This window comes from Camelus ferus, chromosome 11, assembly GCF_009834535.1.
Source record: "Camelus ferus isolate YT-003-E chromosome 11, BCGSAC_Cfer_1.0, whole genome shotgun sequence".
NCBI lineage: Eukaryota > Metazoa > Chordata > Mammalia > Artiodactyla > Camelidae > Camelus > Camelus ferus.
This window is the reverse complement of record NC_045706.1, coordinates 73,934,168-73,954,390: the sequence shown is the minus strand read 5'-3', so window position 1 is coordinate 73,954,390 and position 20,223 is coordinate 73,934,168. Positions and strand designations below refer to the sequence as shown.

At 49.0% G+C, this 20,223-nt stretch overlaps 1 protein-coding gene across 1 annotated transcript in view; it reads left to right on the top strand.

The window, feature by feature from the left end:
* The window catches only part of NID1 (nidogen 1), an 80,441-nt gene that overhangs the window by 28,052 nt on the left and 32,166 nt on the right, over positions 1 to 20,223 (top strand). Inside the window, exons 5-10 of the mRNA XM_032491905.1 lie at positions 1,712 to 1,861; positions 5,314 to 5,565; positions 7,976 to 8,176; positions 10,202 to 10,447; positions 11,489 to 11,632; positions 17,048 to 17,173. Coding sequence (XP_032347796.1) covers positions 1,712 to 1,861; positions 5,314 to 5,565; positions 7,976 to 8,176; positions 10,202 to 10,447; positions 11,489 to 11,632; positions 17,048 to 17,173 — 1,119 coding nt within the window. The remainder of the gene's footprint in view (positions 1 to 1,711; positions 1,862 to 5,313; positions 5,566 to 7,975; positions 8,177 to 10,201; positions 10,448 to 11,488; positions 11,633 to 17,047; positions 17,174 to 20,223) is intronic.

The window sequence follows — 20,223 nt, the reverse complement described above, 5'->3', positions numbered from 1 at the left end:
GAAGGCCCTCAGAAAAAATCCCCACTATTCCACATTATTCGCTCATTTTTATTTCTTCTTACCTGCTGCGATTCGTCTCATCGCAGTAGTCATAAATGTTTCTTCTTCTTGAATAACCCAAAGCCTGGACCAGATCTGGCGGCCAGGAGTCACGTGTTTACTGACTTCAGAGGCACAGAAGTGGGGAGGTTGCCCTTGAGTGGCGTGATGAGGGCATGGGTTTGTGTCTCGGGGCTCCCCTCACGCACATGGCGCCCTGGATTTCCCAGAGCGATGCTGACATCTCCCGGTCCGGGCCGCCCTTCTCTTACAGCTGGGTCTCTAGAGTGATCGCCCCAACGTGGCTTGGGTGTGTTTCCTTGCAAACGATGGAGTTTTGAGTCTCAACCTGCCCCCACCCTACCTAGGTATCTCTGAAATTCGCGTTTGTGAAGCCGTCACTCTGAGATCACAAGCAGCCCCGACAGCTTATGGTCGTGTCTTGGTTCGAGTAAGAATAAAAGCCTAGATTTTAGACCCAAAGGGGTCTAAATCAGCTGTTTTTCTGCCTTCTGCCCCAGTTATTTCACTGTTTTTCTTAGAAAGATCCGTCTCCTGTAGCCAGCAGTGCCCTCCTGGTGCTGTTTGAATGGTCACACACGGATACGTAGGCCATCACAGACCCCCCGGGAGCTGGACTTAAGCAACCACTAGTGTCACGTGCGTTCAGCGTAGGGCCCGAGGGTTCTCGGCTCCAAACGCCACCTTCCTACACACAGGAAGTTCCCTCCTGGGGATGGAGGACACATGGAATCTACCTGGGGTTAAATAATACTTTAATCTTCACTCACCGCAGCCAGTTGTACGCTGGGTCGCTAGCCCCTCTAAAAGTCCACCCCCTCTTGTGCGTTTGAACTTCATTCCCAGCTAATTTGCTCTTGGATTTTAAGTTTAATGAGCGAGTTCATAATTCCAATCAAATGAACCCGGGAGGGAGAAATTTGAAATAGGGAGAAGTTCTTTCTGAGTCTTGAGTCAAAGGCTTTCTAACTGGGTATGACTGAGGAATTACGCCTCATCCGCTTCAGAGTCTAAGAGCCTCCGACATACCCCCTGCTGGGAAGAAGGGGGCAAAAAAAGTTCTAAAATACTTGAAACTTGTTAAAATGGCACATTGTATGTTATATATAGTTAACCATAATAAAAAATTAGTTTAAAAATATTTTAAGGATCCCCCCCAAAATATGAAGCTGACCTTCCCCTGCATTGGATGGATGTCGTATTAAGAGCGATAATGGCAGGGGGAGGGGACAGCTCAGTGGTGGAGCGCGTGCTTAGCATGCAGTTGGTCCTGGGTTCGATCCTCAGTCCCTCCATTAAAAAAATTAAGAAATAAATAAAAATTAAAAACATTTTAAACAAACAAGCAAAATGATTGATACTGGATGGCAGGAACCCCATAGTGATTCAGTGATACTGAGCACTTTGGATGATGGCAGCTTTTGATAATTTGCCCCTGCGATTTTGCAAACTCCTTTTAGACCCACCTGCCTTGGTGGTTTGAGTGATGGGGCCACCACGCTGTGTTGGAGGTTACAGGCAGACAGTCCCGTGTTGGAGTTGCCGGAGCAGAGGTCAAGCCTTGCAGGGCTGAGGGTGCGCAGTGTCATGCAGCCTCGTGGTCCAGGGCCCTGGGAGGCGCTGACGGGTGTGCTGTGTTCTCTCTGAGCAGTTTTCAGCTACAACACGGATTCCCGCCAGACGTGTGCCAACAACAGACACCAGTGCTCGGTGCACGCCGAGTGCAGGGACTTCGCCACCGGCTTCTGCTGCAGCTGTGTGGCCGGCTACACGGGGAACGGCCGGCAGTGTGTTGCAGAAGGTACTTTGCTTTTGTGTGTTCAGTGGGCGGCGGGGGGAGACGGGAGGGGTGGAGTTTCTGTTTTAGTGCTTGTTCTGACATCTTGCCTTTACCCAGATCTGTAAGGGTGGGTGGTGATTGTAGTCTGCACAATGTTTCATCTCTCACTGCCCACTCTTGCCTGTCCGTCTCTGATGAGTGTTCCTTGGGGAGTACCTGTTTCTCCAACCAGATGAGGTCTCTTTCTTTCCTGGGCTATTTCCGCATCTTGGAGATGACTGCCACTGGGATCCCATCTTCACAGCTGCCCCTAGTGCTGAACAAAAGCTGAAGTGTTGAAATTGTGCAGCCTGGACCACGAATTATCAGTGCCCCTCATTTTTCTCCATTTCTTTCAAACCTCCTATTTTGGCATTGTGCACAGACCGGGCCCTCCTAACGGTCGCTCAGCTCCAGCAGGTCCACAGTGGGCTGGCGTCGACCAAAGTAATAGCGGGTCAGGTCTATTTCAGCCCCCCGCCCGCTCAGTTTCCCCGTACTTGTGCCCCTGAAGTCACAGCATGGTGATGGTGGGGCGTCAGGGGTGCACGCCAGCTAACGGGACCCCAAGCCCACTGTAGGGCCAACTCCAAAATGGATTCAGCTGTGGGCCAATGTCAGTTCCGAGCTCTGCCTGCAAAAGGGCCCCCATTCTTGATGCTCTCAGATGGTCAGAAGAAGCTTCTCTGCAGAAATCTAGGTGGCCCAGATAACAGGTCGCTCAGAGAGGGAGACCTAGTGGGGTCTGAAGCCAGGAAGTAGAATTCAACAAAACCACAACCCAGCCACACTGAACATCTGTCCCTCAGATGCCACGTCACCGCACTTGTCACCCGTCACTTTCCCGGTGTGCTCAGTGAGGAGCCTCGATTGCTTTGTGAAACTTGACTGTGTAACACTCGGTTGGGGAATATTTTTCTGGTTCTCAGATCCCCTGCTCATAGCTGTACTTATGTCAGTTATCTTGATTTGCCACCAAAAAAAGTTTCCTTCTGGGTCACAGTTAGGGAGTTTCATTAACTGCCATCCTCAGCAACAAAAGAAAACGTACACTTCGCGTGTTAATTTGGGGGCGTGGTTTTTTATGGTCTATAAAATGTGTTTCCTGTTTTCTTCCAAAGCCCACCGCCCCGGGGATGGTGTGCCTTGGCTGCTTCGTTTAGGCTTGGCTGTTATAACTCCTTCACCCTGGGGGAATCCTCCAAAATCTGCAGTGAACCGTTGCTCAAAGAGCAATCTCGTTAGCTCTCTCCATGCCAAGTGTCAGAGCTGGGAACGCTGACCCGCTGCGTTTGGCAGCAAGCGTAGATAGGACGGATTCCTTGGCTACATGTTTTGGCGTTATATACCCGCCCCGAAATAGTTCTGTGGTTTAAATATTTGTTGGATTCTTGCTACTTCTGAAACATGTTTTGAGCTCAGAGTTTGGTGGAGAAAAATTTGTTTGGTTTCCTTTGCTTGGCTCTCCTGCTCGCTTCTGTCGTAGTTTGGGGGAGGCATTTTTTCAGTATTAGTCTTCTAATGGACAGCGTTCCCCAGCGTGATGAGACCGTTTCTCCGCAGAAGCACTCCGTGGGCCGAGTGCCTTGCCGTGTCAGCGACCCCGTGTAGCGCCTGGCAGGGGGTCTTCAGAACGCGGGTGATGGCGCCCGGGTGGGAGCGCGTTCAGCCTCTGGTTACTCCACACACCGTCCCGAGGACTTGCTGTGGACGGAAAGCTCTGCTGAGATGGAGCCAGGGAGTCCGGGGTGGAAGTCCTGTCTCTAGTCATTTACAGTCTGGGAAGAGAAACCTGATAAGTACAGTCAGTAACTGGTAGAATTTAATTCTATATCAAACCGGAACAGTCCAACGTGGGTTTTTTTCCCCAAAAGATGTAAGAACAAGGAGGAGAGGGTACAGCTCAGTGGTAGAGAATGTGCTTAGCACGCATGAGGTCCTGGGTTCAGTCCCTAGGATTGCCATCAAATAAATCACCTAATTATCTCCTCCCTCCAAAGAAAGAAAAAAAGATGTAACACACTCATTTAAAGTACACCATTCAGTGCTTCTCAGTATATTCACTAAGTTGTGCAGCTGTCACTTTTCATTTTAGAGCGTTTGCATCACTCCCGAAAGAAACTCTGGGTCTGTTAGTAGTTACCCTCAATTCATCCTCATCCCCCAGCCTCTGTCAACAACTAATGTATTTTCTGTCAAATTTTTTTTCTGTTCTTGAAGTTTTATATACATAGAACCATACAATATGTGACTTTTGTGTTTGGCTTCTTTTACTCAGCACCCATGTTTTCAAGGTCCATCATATTTTAACATGTCAGTACCTCATTCCTTTCTTCTAGCTGAATAATACTCCGTTGCATGGATATACCACATCTTGTTTATCCATTCATCAATTGCTGTACATTTAGGTGGCTTCCCATTTTGGCTCGTATGAATAATGCTCCTAAGAACATTTATGTACAAGTTTTTGTGTGGCCATATGTTTTCTGTTCTCTTGGGTAAACACCTAGGAGTTAGGATTGCTGAGTCCTATAGTAAGTAACCTTCAGTTTTCTTATTCAAATACAAGAACAGCTTCATTTCTTGACATCTCATCATTTCCCGATTAAACAGTAAGACATATATGCAAGTTATAAATATTTGAACAGGATGGAGATACACAGTATAGAAGATGAAAGTTCGCCATGTCACCCCGAGCTGACCACTGCTAGCAGTTTTGTGCACATCTCTTCAGATAGTCTCCCTGAAGTGTATGCTAACATTTATCATTAATCTAACTTTCAAAAATGGTGTCCGACGTATACTCTTTGGCAGTTATGAAGACAGCTTTTAAACATGCCGTAGTAAGTGGCACATCTTTCCCAGTCGTCCAGATGGAACAGTGACCCACAAACACGCCCCGGTCCACAAGCTGGTGCTGCGTCAGAGGGCGTTATTTGCGTGGCGTGCAGTATGGCCACGTCTGTCTGGCTGGGGCTGAACGAATCTCCAGGACTCAGACCGGCTGTTCTAACCCTGGGTAGTAGGACAACCCTGAGCCAGAGATGCTCAGTTAATAAACGTCCCATCCCGTGTAGCCCTGCTGTCCCAGTGAAAGGACTAATACTCTCACAGTGATCAGTTATATGTCACCTCGTCTGAGATCCCCTGTGACACTTTCCTTCACCTGAGATTGTTTTATTTGCCTCTGAAGTTCCTCCACCACACAGTGGCTCCTACTTTCTTGCTGACCACGTTATCACTCAGCGTGGCAGGGGGGCACGATGCTGGAATTTCTGAGGCTCACAGATGCGCTCACTGGAATTGCCTTCTTGGGGAGTAGAGCTGCATTCCCTTGTCCCCAAGCCCTTTACCCCAGCGCTGTGTGGCACAGATGCTTCCAGACATACGATCCTGTTTTGAAGGGCTGACTTCTTTCTGTGTCTCTTACTCAGGTTCCCCACAGCGAGTTAACGGCAAGGTGAAAGGGAAGGTCTTTGTGGGGAGCAGCCCAGTTCCCATTGTCTTTGACAACACCGACCTCCACTCCTACGTGGTGATGAACCACGGGCGCTCCTACACGGCCATCAGCACCATTCCCGAGACCGTCGGGTACTCTCTGCTTCCTCTGGCCCCCATTGGAGGCATCATTGGATGGATGTTCGCAGTGGAGCAAGGTGGATTTAAGAATGGGTTCAGCATCACAGGTGACTGACATCGGACCTGGAAATGAATGCGCCACAGAGTGGGGCTGGGCGGGGTGGCTGGGTGAGTGGGAAGGGAGCTCTGTGTCTGCAGACCACTTACTGACAAGCATTTTGTGGCTCTGGAGATTGGGGTGGGGTAAACATATCAAGAAGTTCCCCATGAATGTACATGAAGGCTGTCTAGAACTGTGCTTTGACCAGGGAGTGATTTGGTGGTTCAGAGTCAGGAGTCTCCAGCACAGCAAGTGATGTTGTCTCCTGTATCTTTACAACCCAGGGTGTGGGTGGGGCTCACTCTGTTTATCCAGCCTGCCTCCAAATCCCAAAACAACCTGAGATGCATATTTGACATGTCCTCTGTATCTGCTTGGAAAAGGGAACCTGTCATTTAGAGCTGGTAAATTCAGCCTGATAAACATAACCCTCATGAGTCTTAAGAAACCTGAGTTTCCTTGGGGCTTCAGGGGAAGTTCAGTCTTCAGGCAGACCTTAGCTGCACAGCTTTTCATGTATTAGTGTTGCTTTGTACGTGGGTTGATTTAAATTGATGGTACTTTGTAACTTGTAACTTGCATCAACTTCAGGGAGGCTGAGGGAGCCTTGACAAATTCCCTACCGCAGCAAATCTTTGTGACTACAGTGGTTCTTCTCAGTTGCTCCAGGACCTGTGTCCTCAGCTGGATATCTGCCTGGGACTTGGGGGCTCTAGAGCAGGCGCTGTCAGGCTTTTCCTGCAGAGGGCCAGACAGTAAATATTTCAAGCTTTGCCTAAATATGTTAGGCTGTTCGGTCTCTGTTGCTTGCATCTCTTCGACTCTGTCATTGTAGAGCAAAAGCAACCGCAGATGATATTCAAGTGAATGAGCGTGGCTGCATGCCAATGAAATTATTCATGGGCCCATGTACATTTCATATGCTTTTTGCATATCATGAAATAGCATTCTTTTGACTTAAAAAAAAGCTTTAAAATGTAAAGACCAATCGTAGCTCAAGGCCAGCCAGCCCTGCTATCGGAGGGGTCTGCAAACGTGGAAAAGCGAGGAAGCTGGTAGAGAGGGAGTATTTTTCCTACTTGTCTGGGGCTGCTGCCCTGCACAGACCAAGGGGAGGTCCTGAGCCAACACCATCGTAAGCGCTCCTACGATGGTTTCTGGGCCTGGTGATGGTTTGCCCAGAAGAACTCACCCATCCTGACCAGGACTTAGCTGTTAACAACAGTCACTGCATAGCTGATGTCTTGGAGCACTTAACATAGAGCAGAGGACTTGTTGTTGTTGTTGTTACAAAAGCCTTCTTCTTTAATTGAAGTATAGTTGATTTACAATGTGTGTTAGTTTCTGCTGTACAGCATAGTGATTCATTTATACATATATATATTCATTTTCGTATTCTTTTTCATTATAGGCTATTACAAGGTACTGAATACAGTTCCATGTGCTGTACAGCAGGACCTTGTTGTTTGTCTATTTTGTGTACAGTAGTTTGTATCTGCTCATCCCAAACTCCTAATTTACCCCTCCCTATCCCCTTTCCCCACTGGTAACCATAAATTTGTTTTCTATGTCTATGAGTCTCTTTCTGTTTTGTAAATAAGCTCATTTGTACCATTTTTTTTTTAGGGGGAGAGGGTATAGCTCATAACTCAGTGGTAAGAGTACATGCCTAACATGCACAAGGGCCTGGGTTCAATCCTCAGTCCCTCTAGTAAATAAATAAATAAATCTAATTATCTGCCCCCCAAAAAAACAAAAAAAAAGAATTGTATTTTTTTTTTAGATTCCACATATAAGTGATATCATACAGTATTTTTCTTTCTCTGTCTGATTTACTTTACTTAGTATCATAACCTTTAGGTCCATCCTTGTTTCTGCAAATGGCATTACTTTATTCTTTTTAATGGCTGAGTAGTATTCCATTGTATATACATACCATATCTTTATCCAGTCATCTGTTGATGAACACTTAGGTTGCTTCCATGTCTTGGCTATTGTGAATAGTGCCGGCCCCCACTTTTTAACCTACTTCAGCTCATCCAATTTCACTAGATAGATTGTATCCCTTTTTCATCAGCAGGAAATGGAGGCTCAGTGTAACTTGTTCAAGTTCCCCTAACCAGTACCTACCACGGTTGAAGGGTCAATCCCCCATCCCCTGCTTTTCCCAGCACAAGCCCTGGGCCTGCCCATCTCAGATGCTAGTTTGCAGCTGAGAAGCAGCTTCTGTTTTCTGTGTATGACTCAGTTGAGCCTCGTGGGTGTCCCAGCTTTGTCCTTGGCATCACCAGCCCTAATTCTACCAACCAAACTAAAGCATCTGCAGAGGGGGTGTGAGCCTGCCCCACTGTGAGCCCAGGGCGGGCGTGAGGGAAGCTTCTTTGACGGCAAAGTGACAGACTGACCTTGCTTTCTAGGGGGCGAGTTCACCCGCCTGGCCGAGGTGACCTTTGTGGGGCACCCGGACAAGCTGGTCATTAAGCAGCGGTTCAGCGGTATTGATGAGCACGGACACCTGACCATCGACACAGAGCTGGAGGGCCGCGTGCCGCTGATCCCCTTCGGCTCCTCGGTGCACATCGAGCCCTACACGGAGCTGTACCACTACTCCCGCCAGGGTGAGCCCGGCCCCGCACCCGCACCCCCATTCAGGGCCAGCGCCGCGCCCGCGCGCCCGCCCCTGGCGCTCTCAGTCTTCTGGCCTTCGGAGAGGGAAATGCCGGGGGTACCTTACTACAATCACCTTTCCCTGATTGTAGACATCGGGCACACTCACCGGAGAGGACTTAGTGCAGACAAAAATAAGCATAACTTACAGAAATAAAACCAGGACACAATTATTATTGAATTAAATGTATTTCCTTTCAGCCTTTTCCTTACATATTAAAAATATCCCAACGTATCTACATACATATATATAGAGAGAGAGCATGTATGTTATCCCAACATAAATATCTCAACATAGTATATAATTTCAAAAGAAAATACTTTTGTTATAGTATACACCATATGAAGTTTTTAAACTTTACTTCAAATTTACAGAAAACTTGAAATTAGCACAATTTCCACATACCATTTCCTCAGCTTCACCAATTGTTAGCATTTTGCCGCATTTCCTCTATCATTCTCTCATATATATATATATATATATATTTTTTTTTTTGAGAGTAAGTTGTAGGCACCATGATCCTTCATCCCCTAAATATTTCATGTGTTTTTCCTAAGAACAAGAACATTTTCTTACGTGGCCCCAGCACAGTCATTAAAATCAGGAAATTTAACATTGATTCAGTACTGTTGTATACTCTGCAGTCAGGTGTATAGTTTTTATTTAAATAAAATTGCAGTCATACCACATTATCATATCTTCGCTTTTCCAGTTAGCGTCAAAGCATTAATACTTTATAGTTAAATAGGCTTTGGAAAGATTTTGTAATGACTCCATACGATTCTCTTGTATGGCTATTAATTTAAACCACTCTTTTGTCTAAACCTTAGGTTATTTCCAATTTTTTCCTTCTCAGAAGGAGATGAAATGATCATCTTCATCATAAATCTTGACCAAATTGCTGGTTCTTTCCTGACCAAGTTCCTAGAAATAGAAGTGTTGATCAAACATTAGAAACTCTTGAGAGGCTCTTATTAAATCGCCATCCAGGAAGGTCGCACCAGCTGCCATGCCTCTGGGCCTGCTCGGCTCTCCTGGGGGAGGAGGTGGCTGCGGAGGAGGTGGGGTGAGCGCAGGACCGCGGTCTGCAGCCAGGCTGCACCCAGAGGGCGCTTGTGGCCGCCCCGCATGGGAGAGCGGGGCGGAGGCAGCTGACGCTAGTCTTTCATTTCTCCTCTGGCTTTTATCGCCAACTACAGCAGAGCTCTCTGATCTATACTTTTTTTTTCCTTTAAGTAGGAAGTTGAGATTTTCACCGAATGGGTGAGAAGCAGGCTGTCTTCTGAATGGGGAAGACTGCTTCGCTTCTCTATTGAGACTTGCTCCAACTCCTTAGTAATTTATAGAAACCCGTTAACGCCTCATTTTCTGTATCTCAGAGAACCGCTTGATCTAGGGTCTTTGTCGCAGCCACTATTTACTGAATCCGAAGTGAGAGAACCCACCTAAAGCAGTTAGCGCTCTGCTAGTCACGTGGTGGGGGCTTTATAAAGGGCAGTTTGTCTCAGTAAGGTTATATGGAGTCCAGAACTTTTACACACATGATCTCATCCTCACACCCCTCCCCCTGTTGTAAAAGAAACAGGGCGAAGAAGTTAGTAACTGGCCTGTGATCACACACCTTGTGAGTGAAGGTGCGTCTCCCTCCAAGCCTGTGCTCTGTCCACCAGGTCTGAATCTCTGGGTTGGTTCTGCGTGACTTAGAAACTTCCAGAGAAGCACTTGATGAGAAAAAGCAATAAATACTTCTCACGTGAATAGCACCCACGGTAGCATGGGAACTCTGGGTAACAGGATGACCCCCAAACTGAGATAAACGGTCTTATTTATCCTGTTCCGCCCAAACTCTCATCTGCTAGCATTATGGGCAGAGAGGACTGCTGATGGTTTTAAAGCCTGTGAGGAAGACTTCTGCATCCTCAGGACCTCTCCTTTGTCTCCCTGCCTCGTCTCCCTCCTCCCCTCCCGCTCCCAGTGATCACCTCCTCCTCCACCCGGGAGTACACGGTGACGGAGCCCGAGCGGGACGGCGCCGCCCCTTCGCACGTCCACACCTACCAGTGGCGCCAGACCATCACCTTCCAGGAGTGCGTCCATGACGACTCCCGGCCGGCTCTGCCCAGCACCCAGCAGCTCTCGGTGGACAGCGTGTTCGTCCTGTACAACCAGGAGGAGCGGATCCTGCGCTACGCTCTGAGCAACTCCATCGGTCCTGTGCGGGGTGAGAGATGGCCGCTGGGTGGGGAGTCCTGGGGCTGCAGCACGCATGTCTCTCTGTGCTTTGTGACATGTTGTTTCTCGTCTCTAACTCTCAGTAAGAAGAGGAAAACTGTGCTAAAATAGCTCCCTATCTTGCTAAATGTCTCGTCATCTGCGATTCTTATCTACCCATCTCTGATCTGCTAACCTAAGGCATCTTCACTGTCCTCTTTGGGGTTGAGGAGAATGCTAACCTGTTGGCTTACCTTACAGGGCAGCCCATTCAAGGGCTGCAGCTGCCTGTGGCCGGGCATTTAAAACACGGACACTAACTGTGAAAGAAATGTGTGCTCAGGGCCTGGGAAACCCAAATAAAATCTGGTAAAACTCAGGTTCAGAGCCTACAGCAACCTCTCCGCTGGGGATGGCACATTGCAGGAGCTGAGGTCCGGTCTGGGGGCTGCGTGGAAGGAGCTGGCACTGGGGACCTCGTGGGACATCTCAGAGTCAGACTCCACACTGTCCACATCTTTAAGCCCCCTGTTCTGTGTATTTGGGCGTGGGCATTAAGGTCTTTCTCTCTCTCAGTTCTTTTTGGTTCTCCCTCTGCCCAGGTCACTTCTGCAGCTGATCAGATTTGTCCTTAGCTCCCGAAAGCAGGAGGGGGGGCAGGTGTCCCTACCCCTCCTTTGACAGCTGTAGCTCCAGGCATCAGGGATGGGCGTATTTTTTCTTAAAAAGCCAGATAGTAAGTATTTTCAGACATGGCCAGCCACACAGTCTCTGCCACGGGAGCTCACTTCTGTGACGGCAGCACAAACGTAGCCATAGACTGTGTGCAAATGAGTGGGTGTGGCTGCTTTCGAATAAAACTTTATTTACAAACACAGGCATGAGTCTGAATTTTGCTGATCCTGCCCCGGGTGATGCAGGAGTTGGCAGGTTTCCCATTCCAGGACCCTCTGCTGCGCTCCTGGTCATCAGTCCTGCCCTACTTTCTGTGGGAGGAGGAGACTGGTCAGTTGCTGAGGACTCACTTGGCTTCGATGTCTCTGCTTCACAGACGGCTCCCCTGATGCCCTTCAGAATCCTTGCTACATCGGTACACACGGGTGTGACACCAACGCAGCCTGTCGCCCCGGCCCCGGGACCCAGTTCACCTGCGAGTGTTCCATTGGCTTCCGGGGAGACGGACGCATCTGCTACGGTACAGCCGTCAATTCTGATTTGGGGGTGGGGGTGGTTCGGGGACAGATTCGGGAAACCAGAGAGCTGGGTGAGGCGAGGAACCACGGGCGAGTTAAGCACTGACAGGTTCACCACGCCGGAGTTGTTTCAGCCCCACACTTGCTGTTCCCCCCGTGATGTTAGGGACACTGCCTCTTCCTGCAGATTGTCAAATGCCCGGACTCTAGGCAGCAGAGTAGAATTTATAAGGCCACACTCCACTCCACCTTGAGAATGCAAAGGTTTAAAGAGAAGAGAAAGTCCACGATGAGTGAGAAACACAATGAGTGAAAAACTCTGACTGTAAAATCCCCAGGCGTTGTTTGTGTTCCGTGCTTCCCAGACACCATCTCATTTAATCCAACAACCCTAATGAGATAGATTCTTTCGTTTCTGTCTTTTAAAAATTACTTGATATGTATTTACAAATAAATAATTTAATTGTAATTTAATGTACACACAATATAAAATTGATCACTCTCACCATTTTTACGGGTACAGTTCTGCAACATTAAATACATTCACGTCGTTGTGCGACCATCACCGCCACCCATCTTCAGAACCCTTTTTCATCTGCAGAAGTGAAATTTGGTTCCCATTAAATAACACCGTCCCATGCCCCCAGCGCCTGGCAACCACCATTCTACTTCCTATGAATTTGATGACACGAGAGACCTCATATAGATGGAATCATGCAGCATCTGTCCTTTTGTGACGGCTTCTTTCCCTTAGCATAATGTCCCCAAGGTTCACCCATGTTGTAGTGTGTATCAGGACTTCCTTCGTTTTTAAGGCTTTAATATTTGAGGAATGTTCCATGGTATACACGTGCGACATTTTGTAATCCATTCATTCATCATTGGACACTGGGGGTGCTTTAGTTCTTTTGCTGTTGTGAATAATGCTGCTATGAACGTGGGGGTATGAATATCTGTTTGAGACTCCACTTTCAACTCTTTTGGTATATGCCCAGAAGTGGGATTGCTGGATCACACGAGTCTGTGTTTGATTTTTTTTTTTTTTTTTTTGAGGAACTGTTTTGCACAGCAGCTGCAACATTTTATGTTCCCACCAGCAGTGCACAAGGGCTGCAGCTTCTCCACATCCTTGCCAGCGCTTGTTTTGTTTTTTGATAGTGGCCGACCTAATGGGTGGGAGGTTCATTCTTGTCTTTATAGATGAGAAAACGGAGCCTGGGACATTGGAACGTTGTAACTTGAGTCTCACTTCAGTCTCTGACTCAAGGGCATGGATTACATGTCTTCAATGCACTTAATTTATTACTTGGAATTTGATTCTAAATACTTTCACATAAACAGCTTGATACTTATGTTTCTTACCAAATTTTTAAACAAAATTTTTATTGAAGTGTCGTTGATTTACAATGTTAGTTTCAGGTGTACAGCAAAGTGATTCTGTTTGTTACTAAATTTTAATCCACTGCCGAAGGGCAGTTAATTGACTCCTGACTCAAGGAAGAATCCACATAGCAGAGGCACCTGCTGTAAGAATGTCAGATGCTTCACTGAGTGCTACCAAAACCCACAACAGAGGGCTCGCCAACGGGTGTAAGGAATTCTAGAAGCTTCTCTAGTGAAATGGGTGGTGTGCACACATATGTTCGGCGGGAACCACGAGCCGCCCCCTTGAGTGACGGGGGCGTGAGGATCTGGTGAGCCCAGCAAGCTTGGAATTTGGGAGCGATGCCTTGGGTCTGGAATCCAGGGCCGGCACTTAATGACGGATTGAGTGTGCTGAGTTAACGCGAAGCGGAGCAGATCCTGCTGCATTCGCGTCAGGGTGAGACTGGACGTAAGGTGCTCATTGGAACATCCAGAATAATGCAGAGCAGGGACTGGGCTTGCGGGAACCGGTTGTGCAGTTGTTCAGCCAGCCTGCTGCTCACTTTGCACACGTGCTGGAATTCGGTCTGAGACTAGCCCTCCTTGGAACATACCACCAGGCAGGGGACCAGTTCCTACTCACCTCTGATCATCAGACGTCCCTAGTATTTCCCCAAAGAGCCCATCAGTCTTGAGTGGCTGCATGCATACTGCGTGCGTGTGAGCAGAGCCCTCCTGGGCCGTGGAGATGGTGCCGGACACCGCATGGGGCTGGGGCTCCCGTGCTTCTCCAGCGGAAGCATCCACCGCTTCAGTCTTTCTGGAGCCTCGTTTCAGCTTCGTAAGCCAACTGGACATCAGTCAGATGTGGCGCTTCCCCAGCCCGCAGAAACCGAACCTCTCGGGCTGGTCCCACTGCCGGAGCCTGAGCTGGTAGTGGGAGCGCTTGCTTCACTTCCCAAGGCACAGCCAGCCGAGCTCCGTGCGTGTCATCGTTGCTATCGTGGAAAACGCTCCGGTGTCCCCGCCCAGGAAGACAGGTGTTGGTGTGCACTTGCTTCTGTCCCAGCGTTCGTCCTCATTCCGGCAGATTTGCACCCTGGAATGTGAGTCTGTTCCCGGTCCGGCTGCTTTTTGTTCTGGGTCACGAGAATCACCCTCGGAGCGCTAATGCATTGAGACACGAGGCTGTTGATAGGAAATTGCATTAAGCAGATCATTTCACATATTATTTTGACCAGGAAAGTGCCTCAGAAGAGATTGAGGGTGAGCCTTTGTAATGCGGTGTGTGTCGCGTTGATATAATGACAGGCGACACCCGAAACAAGGCTGGTGTCGGTTAGACCCTGCAGGGTGACCCGCCAAGGTAATTTGGGGAAGATCTCTGGTTGAATCACAGAACTCTGGTGTCTGGCAGAGTGGCTCCCATATATTTCTCAGTTGGGAGTAAAAGATGGTTTTGGGCCATTTCTCATTGAGTCATTTTGAGAACACACAAGACATTTAACGAATCAATCATGAGACTCTTCTGCGAGAGCCTGTTGTTTATGAAAAGGAGAAATTATGGAAAAGAGTTGTGGAAAGTATGTGAAAAGTAGCTGCTCTGAAAGACAGGTCAAAAAGGAAGCAGTCATTGCAAGAAAAATCCACAGCTTTCCTGTGGGGTGAGAGAGTGATTTATTCGTGAACGGAAATCTCTCCCCAGAGAAGAGGGCGACTGGATATTGAATAATGAGACCAATGGTCTCCAAGCAGATCTTGTGATATTTTACGAGGAACAGTTACCACTAATGTTTCTACTGAAGACTGGATTAGAGTCCCAGCCTCAGTTTACAGAAGGGAGGGTTTCAACTGGGCATTAGGAAGAATTTCCAAACTGTAAGGATTGGGAGATGTTAGCGGGGAAGTTGCTAGGGTTTTGCTCTAACGAAAAGGTGTGGCCCCGCTTGGATAACCTGTGTAGACTTGCGTGGAGGGAGGGGTGGTCCCGGGGGCCCACTCCCACCCTCATCCCACAGGCCACCAGATCCTATTTGCACGGTTCCCCAGGTAGGGTGGGCAGCACAGCATCCTCCCCAATCACCTAAGGAGCTTCCTTGAAACACACAGGTTCCCTCTCCTCAGACCTTCCGGGGGTTAGTGACTCTTGGAGAACCTCCGCTGTGCTTTCGCTCTGTGCCGTTGGGCCTTGGCAGTGGAGGCTAAGCTGTGGAGCCCGCAGCCTGCACAGCGCGTCCAGACATCCGTGCCCGGAGTGTCCTGGGAGGGCCGTGGTGCTGGGACAGGGAGGCCGGCATTGTCTTTGTCTCCCACGTCGTTGCAGCAGCAGCTGGTGGATGGAGCTGCAAACACTCGCTGAATCTCCCTCCACCCCAGTCCCAGCTCTGGCTCATTTAGAGGCCGCCTTGGGAGGGGCTTTGTGCCGTGACCTTCCAGCTGTGCCTGGAGCGGCCCTCCTGTCTGAGCTCTGGGGTCTTAAACATGTCACAAAAACATACCAGGCAGGAGTGTTTTAGGAAGCTGAATGCTGTCAGGTTTGGGTTTTTGTCTGAGCATCGGTGAAGCTGTGGGGCTGATGTGCTGTGAGTGCTTGTCTTGTGCAAAGTTGTCCAGTAAGCCAGCCTGGCCTTTGGTCTCAGCCATGAAGGGACTGGCTAACACTGGCCATTGGAGGTGGATAAGGCATCGAGGAAGGGGAGTGGAGATGGGGAGAGCACTGTGTGGTCTCAGCCATTACGAAATCTTCCTCGCACGCGTCTCCAAGAGTTCTAGGAAGGCCAGAAGTGACTGTGTGTATATACGCTCGGAGAATGAGGTGGACGCACCAGGACCATGTGTGACTGTATTTATTTCAATCCATCAGTGGACCAAGGTAGTGACAAGGTAGCTCTGTCTCTCATCTGGCCCAACCAGCCTTACTGGAATGGCAGCCACAGACTGGTGTCCAGTGCCAGTGGCCATCTGAGGGCCATGTTCCTAGACTCAGCCAGATCCATCCCTGTGGCTGGTGGATTCGGATGAGCCCCTAAGAATGATAATAATAGTTACACTTCTTGAGCTTGCTGGGTGCCCCTCTGGTTTACCTCCATCTTGTGCAATCTTCAGAAGAAACCCCAAGACGAGTCCTGGCATGCTTGTCTACCAACAGGGAAGCTGAGGCTGGGTAGTTAGGCAGCTTATCTGAGACCACACCCAGGCTGGTGACCAAAGGAGGCGGATATGGGCCCAGCTCCATCCAGCTGCAGGCACCCGTCTCTTTGTTGCAATCACACGATGGCTACAGTGTGGTCACGTGGGAGGGCATCACTCCCCATCCTACGGGCTTTGGGTTCTTTCAGTGTGTTAAGCTCTAGATAACAATTTGGAAAGTCACAAGTTGACTTTACACTGTCCAACTTTTTTTGTAACTGTCACTGGAGGAAGGGAACGTTTTTGAACAGTAGCATATCTAGCGATGCTCTGTGGTTTAGGAACCTGATTCAGAGTCTGAATACTTGTCTGCATGTCTTTCCATTTGCCCATCTGCTGTCAGTGGGCCCCAGGCTCATCGACTGCCTCCAGGAGAGGTGGGGGAAGCACAGGTTTACAGAGGAGGGGGGTCTTGGAATCAGTCTCTCAAGTTATGCACAGAGCTTGTAGTAATGAAAAAAGTGCATGAGAAAGAATATGTATGTGTATATATATGTGTATAAGTGAGTCACTCTGCTGCACACGAGAAACTAGCACAACATTGTAAATCAACTAGACTTCAGTTTTCTTTAAAGGGGAAAAAAAGGGGGGGTAAGTGGGTACAGCTCAGTGGTAGAGCACATGCTTAGCAAGCACAAGGTCCTGGGTTCAATCCCCAGTCCCTCCATTAGAAAAAAGAAAAGAAAAGAGAAACATTTTAAAAATGGGAAAAAAAAACCCTTATTTAATGCTGCTTTTAGAATATAAAAAAATGTGTTTTAAAATGGATCCATCTGCAGGCCAGAATACTTTACACTTTATTGCATTTTGTGATGTTTGAAGAGATGTTTTTAAGTCTGCCTTTTGTACGCAATCTGCCGTAGATATCGATGAGTGTTCGGAACAGCCGTCGGCGTGTGGGAGCCATGCGATCTGCAACAACCACCCGGGGACCTTCCGCTGCGAGTGCGCGGAGGGCTTCCGGTTTTCAGAGGAGGGAGCGTGTGTGGGTGAGTGCTGTCGGTGACTTTCCAAACCATCATTCACGTGCTGCAGGTCGGCTGGCTGGGTGGGGGGTGTGGCCCCCGGGGGTCCTCCGAGCTGAGGTGGAAGCTTCCCGGTTCTGTCGCTGGGGAGGGCAGTTCACAAAGCTGAATCAGACTGGAGGGTCCCACGTACAGGGAACAAGCAATGTGACTGTCTGCACGTGTCACGCCCCGCCCTCGCCTGTTACCAACTTTGGCCTTACTGTGCCTCATCTTACACAACTTTTACTTCTCGTGATTCTTTTAACAGCTATTAAAACACTTAGACTTGTTTCTCCTGGAATGTGGTGGCCAAGGGCCACCCCTTGGGTGGAGGGGACGCCTTCTAGGGGCTTGTGGCCTTACTGCCAGAGCATCCGGGCCCATCAAAGTGCGTAAGTTAAGGCCACGAGTTAGGCTAATGACGCGTTAGGCTGGTGATGATTCTGGTGATGATTGTTGAAATCGTCCCACTTTTCCCGCCTGCTGCCCTTTGACCTGTGGTGTCCAAGAGCCTGAAGATCAGAGACTTGTGGAGATTTCCAGTCTGGAGGGCAGCTCGCTGACGGGGCCATCTGAACTCAATATCTCTTCCCAATTTAAAACAGATTCCTCTCTTGCCGCCTCAGTGCACATCCCCTGGCCCCTCCTTGCTGTTTATCAGCCCTAAGCATGCTTTCTGTCCGCTCTGTCTTGGAACTCAGATGAGGCCGCCGGGTCCCAGGGTGAGGTGGTGTCCTCGGGGCGGGAGGGAACAGGCCGTTCTCATGTTTTGAGTCCGACCCAAACATCTGTGAAGTTAGAGACGCCAGTCCCCTTTGCACAGAGCTGTGATTTCAACTCTGCTAAAGTTCCTTATTTTTTATTTTTTTAATTTTTTTGAACTGAGACCAATAATTGTGAATCTGCCCTGACTTCCTTCTCAGCTTTTGGAGATGAAGGAGATTCGAAGGTCTATTTTTCATGGCAGCACCATTTACATTTTGGCTCAACTGGGGCAGTGGGCCCTCTACCCAGTGGGTGGGGAAGTGGACAGTCCTGGGACAGACGTGTGTGGGGCCTGGTCTTCTGTGTTTCTGCCTCCAGCCGTTCCTGGTGTCCGCGCTCACTGGAGGGCTCGAGTGGCCGGTGCAAGTCAGGTGGGGTGCAGATGTCCACTCCCGGGTGTTTGGTTTTGAGGGAGACGCTTCACCCCTCCGGGCCTCGGTTCCTCACCTGTAAAATGAGGTGATCAGACTGTAGCATGGGCTCAGTGCGTCCCGTGGAGACCTCGGAGCTGACTCGGGGGCCGCCGGTCAGGGCACGGGGAAGCTGGGCGTGGACTCTGCCATTCTTCTATGTGTCCCATTCTGAGTACAGGTTTATTCTGTTTGAATAATGGCTCCCATGGCTCAGAAACAAGTGTGAAAACCACAGACGCAGCAAGGAAACTGTGGGGCAGGGGAGGGTATAGCTCAGTGATAGAGCGTGTGTTTAACACGCACAAGGTCTGGGGTTCAATCCCCGGTACCTCCATTAAATAAATAAGCCAGTCCCCCCCAAACAAAACCCTAAAAATAAATAAATTAAAAAAAAATTTTAAAACCTGTGGTTACCAGGGAGTAAGTAAATAAAAACCTAATTACCTTGCCCCTCAAGAAATTTTTTTTGAATTCTAAAAAAAAAAAGAAGAAATGAAGGAATCAGAAAGTGAAACCCCAACTTACCATTTACCTGTAATAGTGATGACTTTTTAATTCCCGTTTTAAGCCCGATGTTCCCTCCTTTCCAGAATTTACCCCTCCCCCCCCCCACGCCCGAGTTAACAGCAGGGTGACAATTGTGGGGAGACGAACGGCCACCCTGCGGGGTTAGGAGCCTTTGGGGGAAGAATGGCTGGGTGTGCCGGGGGCCCCTATTGTGTGAATTAGTGAAAAGTTCTCCTGCACGTGTCTGGGACAGCTTCTCGCTTGTCGTGATGGGCCAGGGACCGTCCTGGTTTTAAAATGACTCCTCTTTGAATGAACATAATCTGTAAGACCATCTAAAACCTCTGTGTGTCTTACCTAAAGGAAAACATGCTGTAAAAAATTAAATTATAAACTGCCGTTTTTTAGCAAGGATTTGAGGATTATCGAAACGTGTATGTGAAGGTGATGACTGGGCAGAGGACATCGGGACCCGCCCATCCTGTCATAAGATCCTCTCCTGTTAACAATGGCGAGGGGAGAGGGCGGAGTGACACTGGAGCAAACCCGACTTGTAAAATGATCGCTTACGCGCGAAGAATGACATCAGTGTTTGATGTCAGAGGAGTGAGACTCCTTTCCTGGCTGATCTGTCTGAGTCTATTTTTCCTGCCTTTTTTGGGTCCCAATCCTCCGAGAATGTCCCTTTCACGCTTTGCGAGCTGGAGGAGTCGGGGAAGGGGTACCCCGGAGAAAAGACCATTAGAAATGATGGGAGGGGAGGGAAGAGAGAACACAGAGGGTGTCCATAGATGGGTTCAGTGTAATCTGCGTTACTGTGTTCTGGACAAAAATTTGGATTGCTTGTAGCAACTTAAAATCCAGCAACACTCTGGCCCCCAAGGCTTGGTTTGATGGCCCCTGTCCCACGGGAGTGAGCCAGCAATCCCGACTTCAGGGGTCTAGGTTGATGAGGGCGCAGGCTGGGCCTCCGTCCACCAATCCGGTACTTGGCTAACGTCTCCTGGGCACAGACCTTCGAAGGGCGTCCTTTTCTTTACGGGTCCCTTGGCAGTGCTTGGAGCTCCCAAAGCACCTGAGGCAGGACAAACTGGACTCAATCTTGGGAAGGCTTGTGGCAGAGAAGGACGAGGAGTCCTCCCGTATCTGGGATAACCCAGATGCGGAGGGGCTTCCTGGAGGGAGGGAGGGGTTCTGTTCTGACGTTGCCAGGACCGGGGCCCTGTCCTGGATCTTGGAGCTTAAAAACCAGAAGCTAGATGGTGTCTGACAAACTAAAGGACTTGGACCAGTCGTTGGAAATCGCCCCCTAGACCTCAGCCTTCGACAGGGTGTGATTGTCTCACC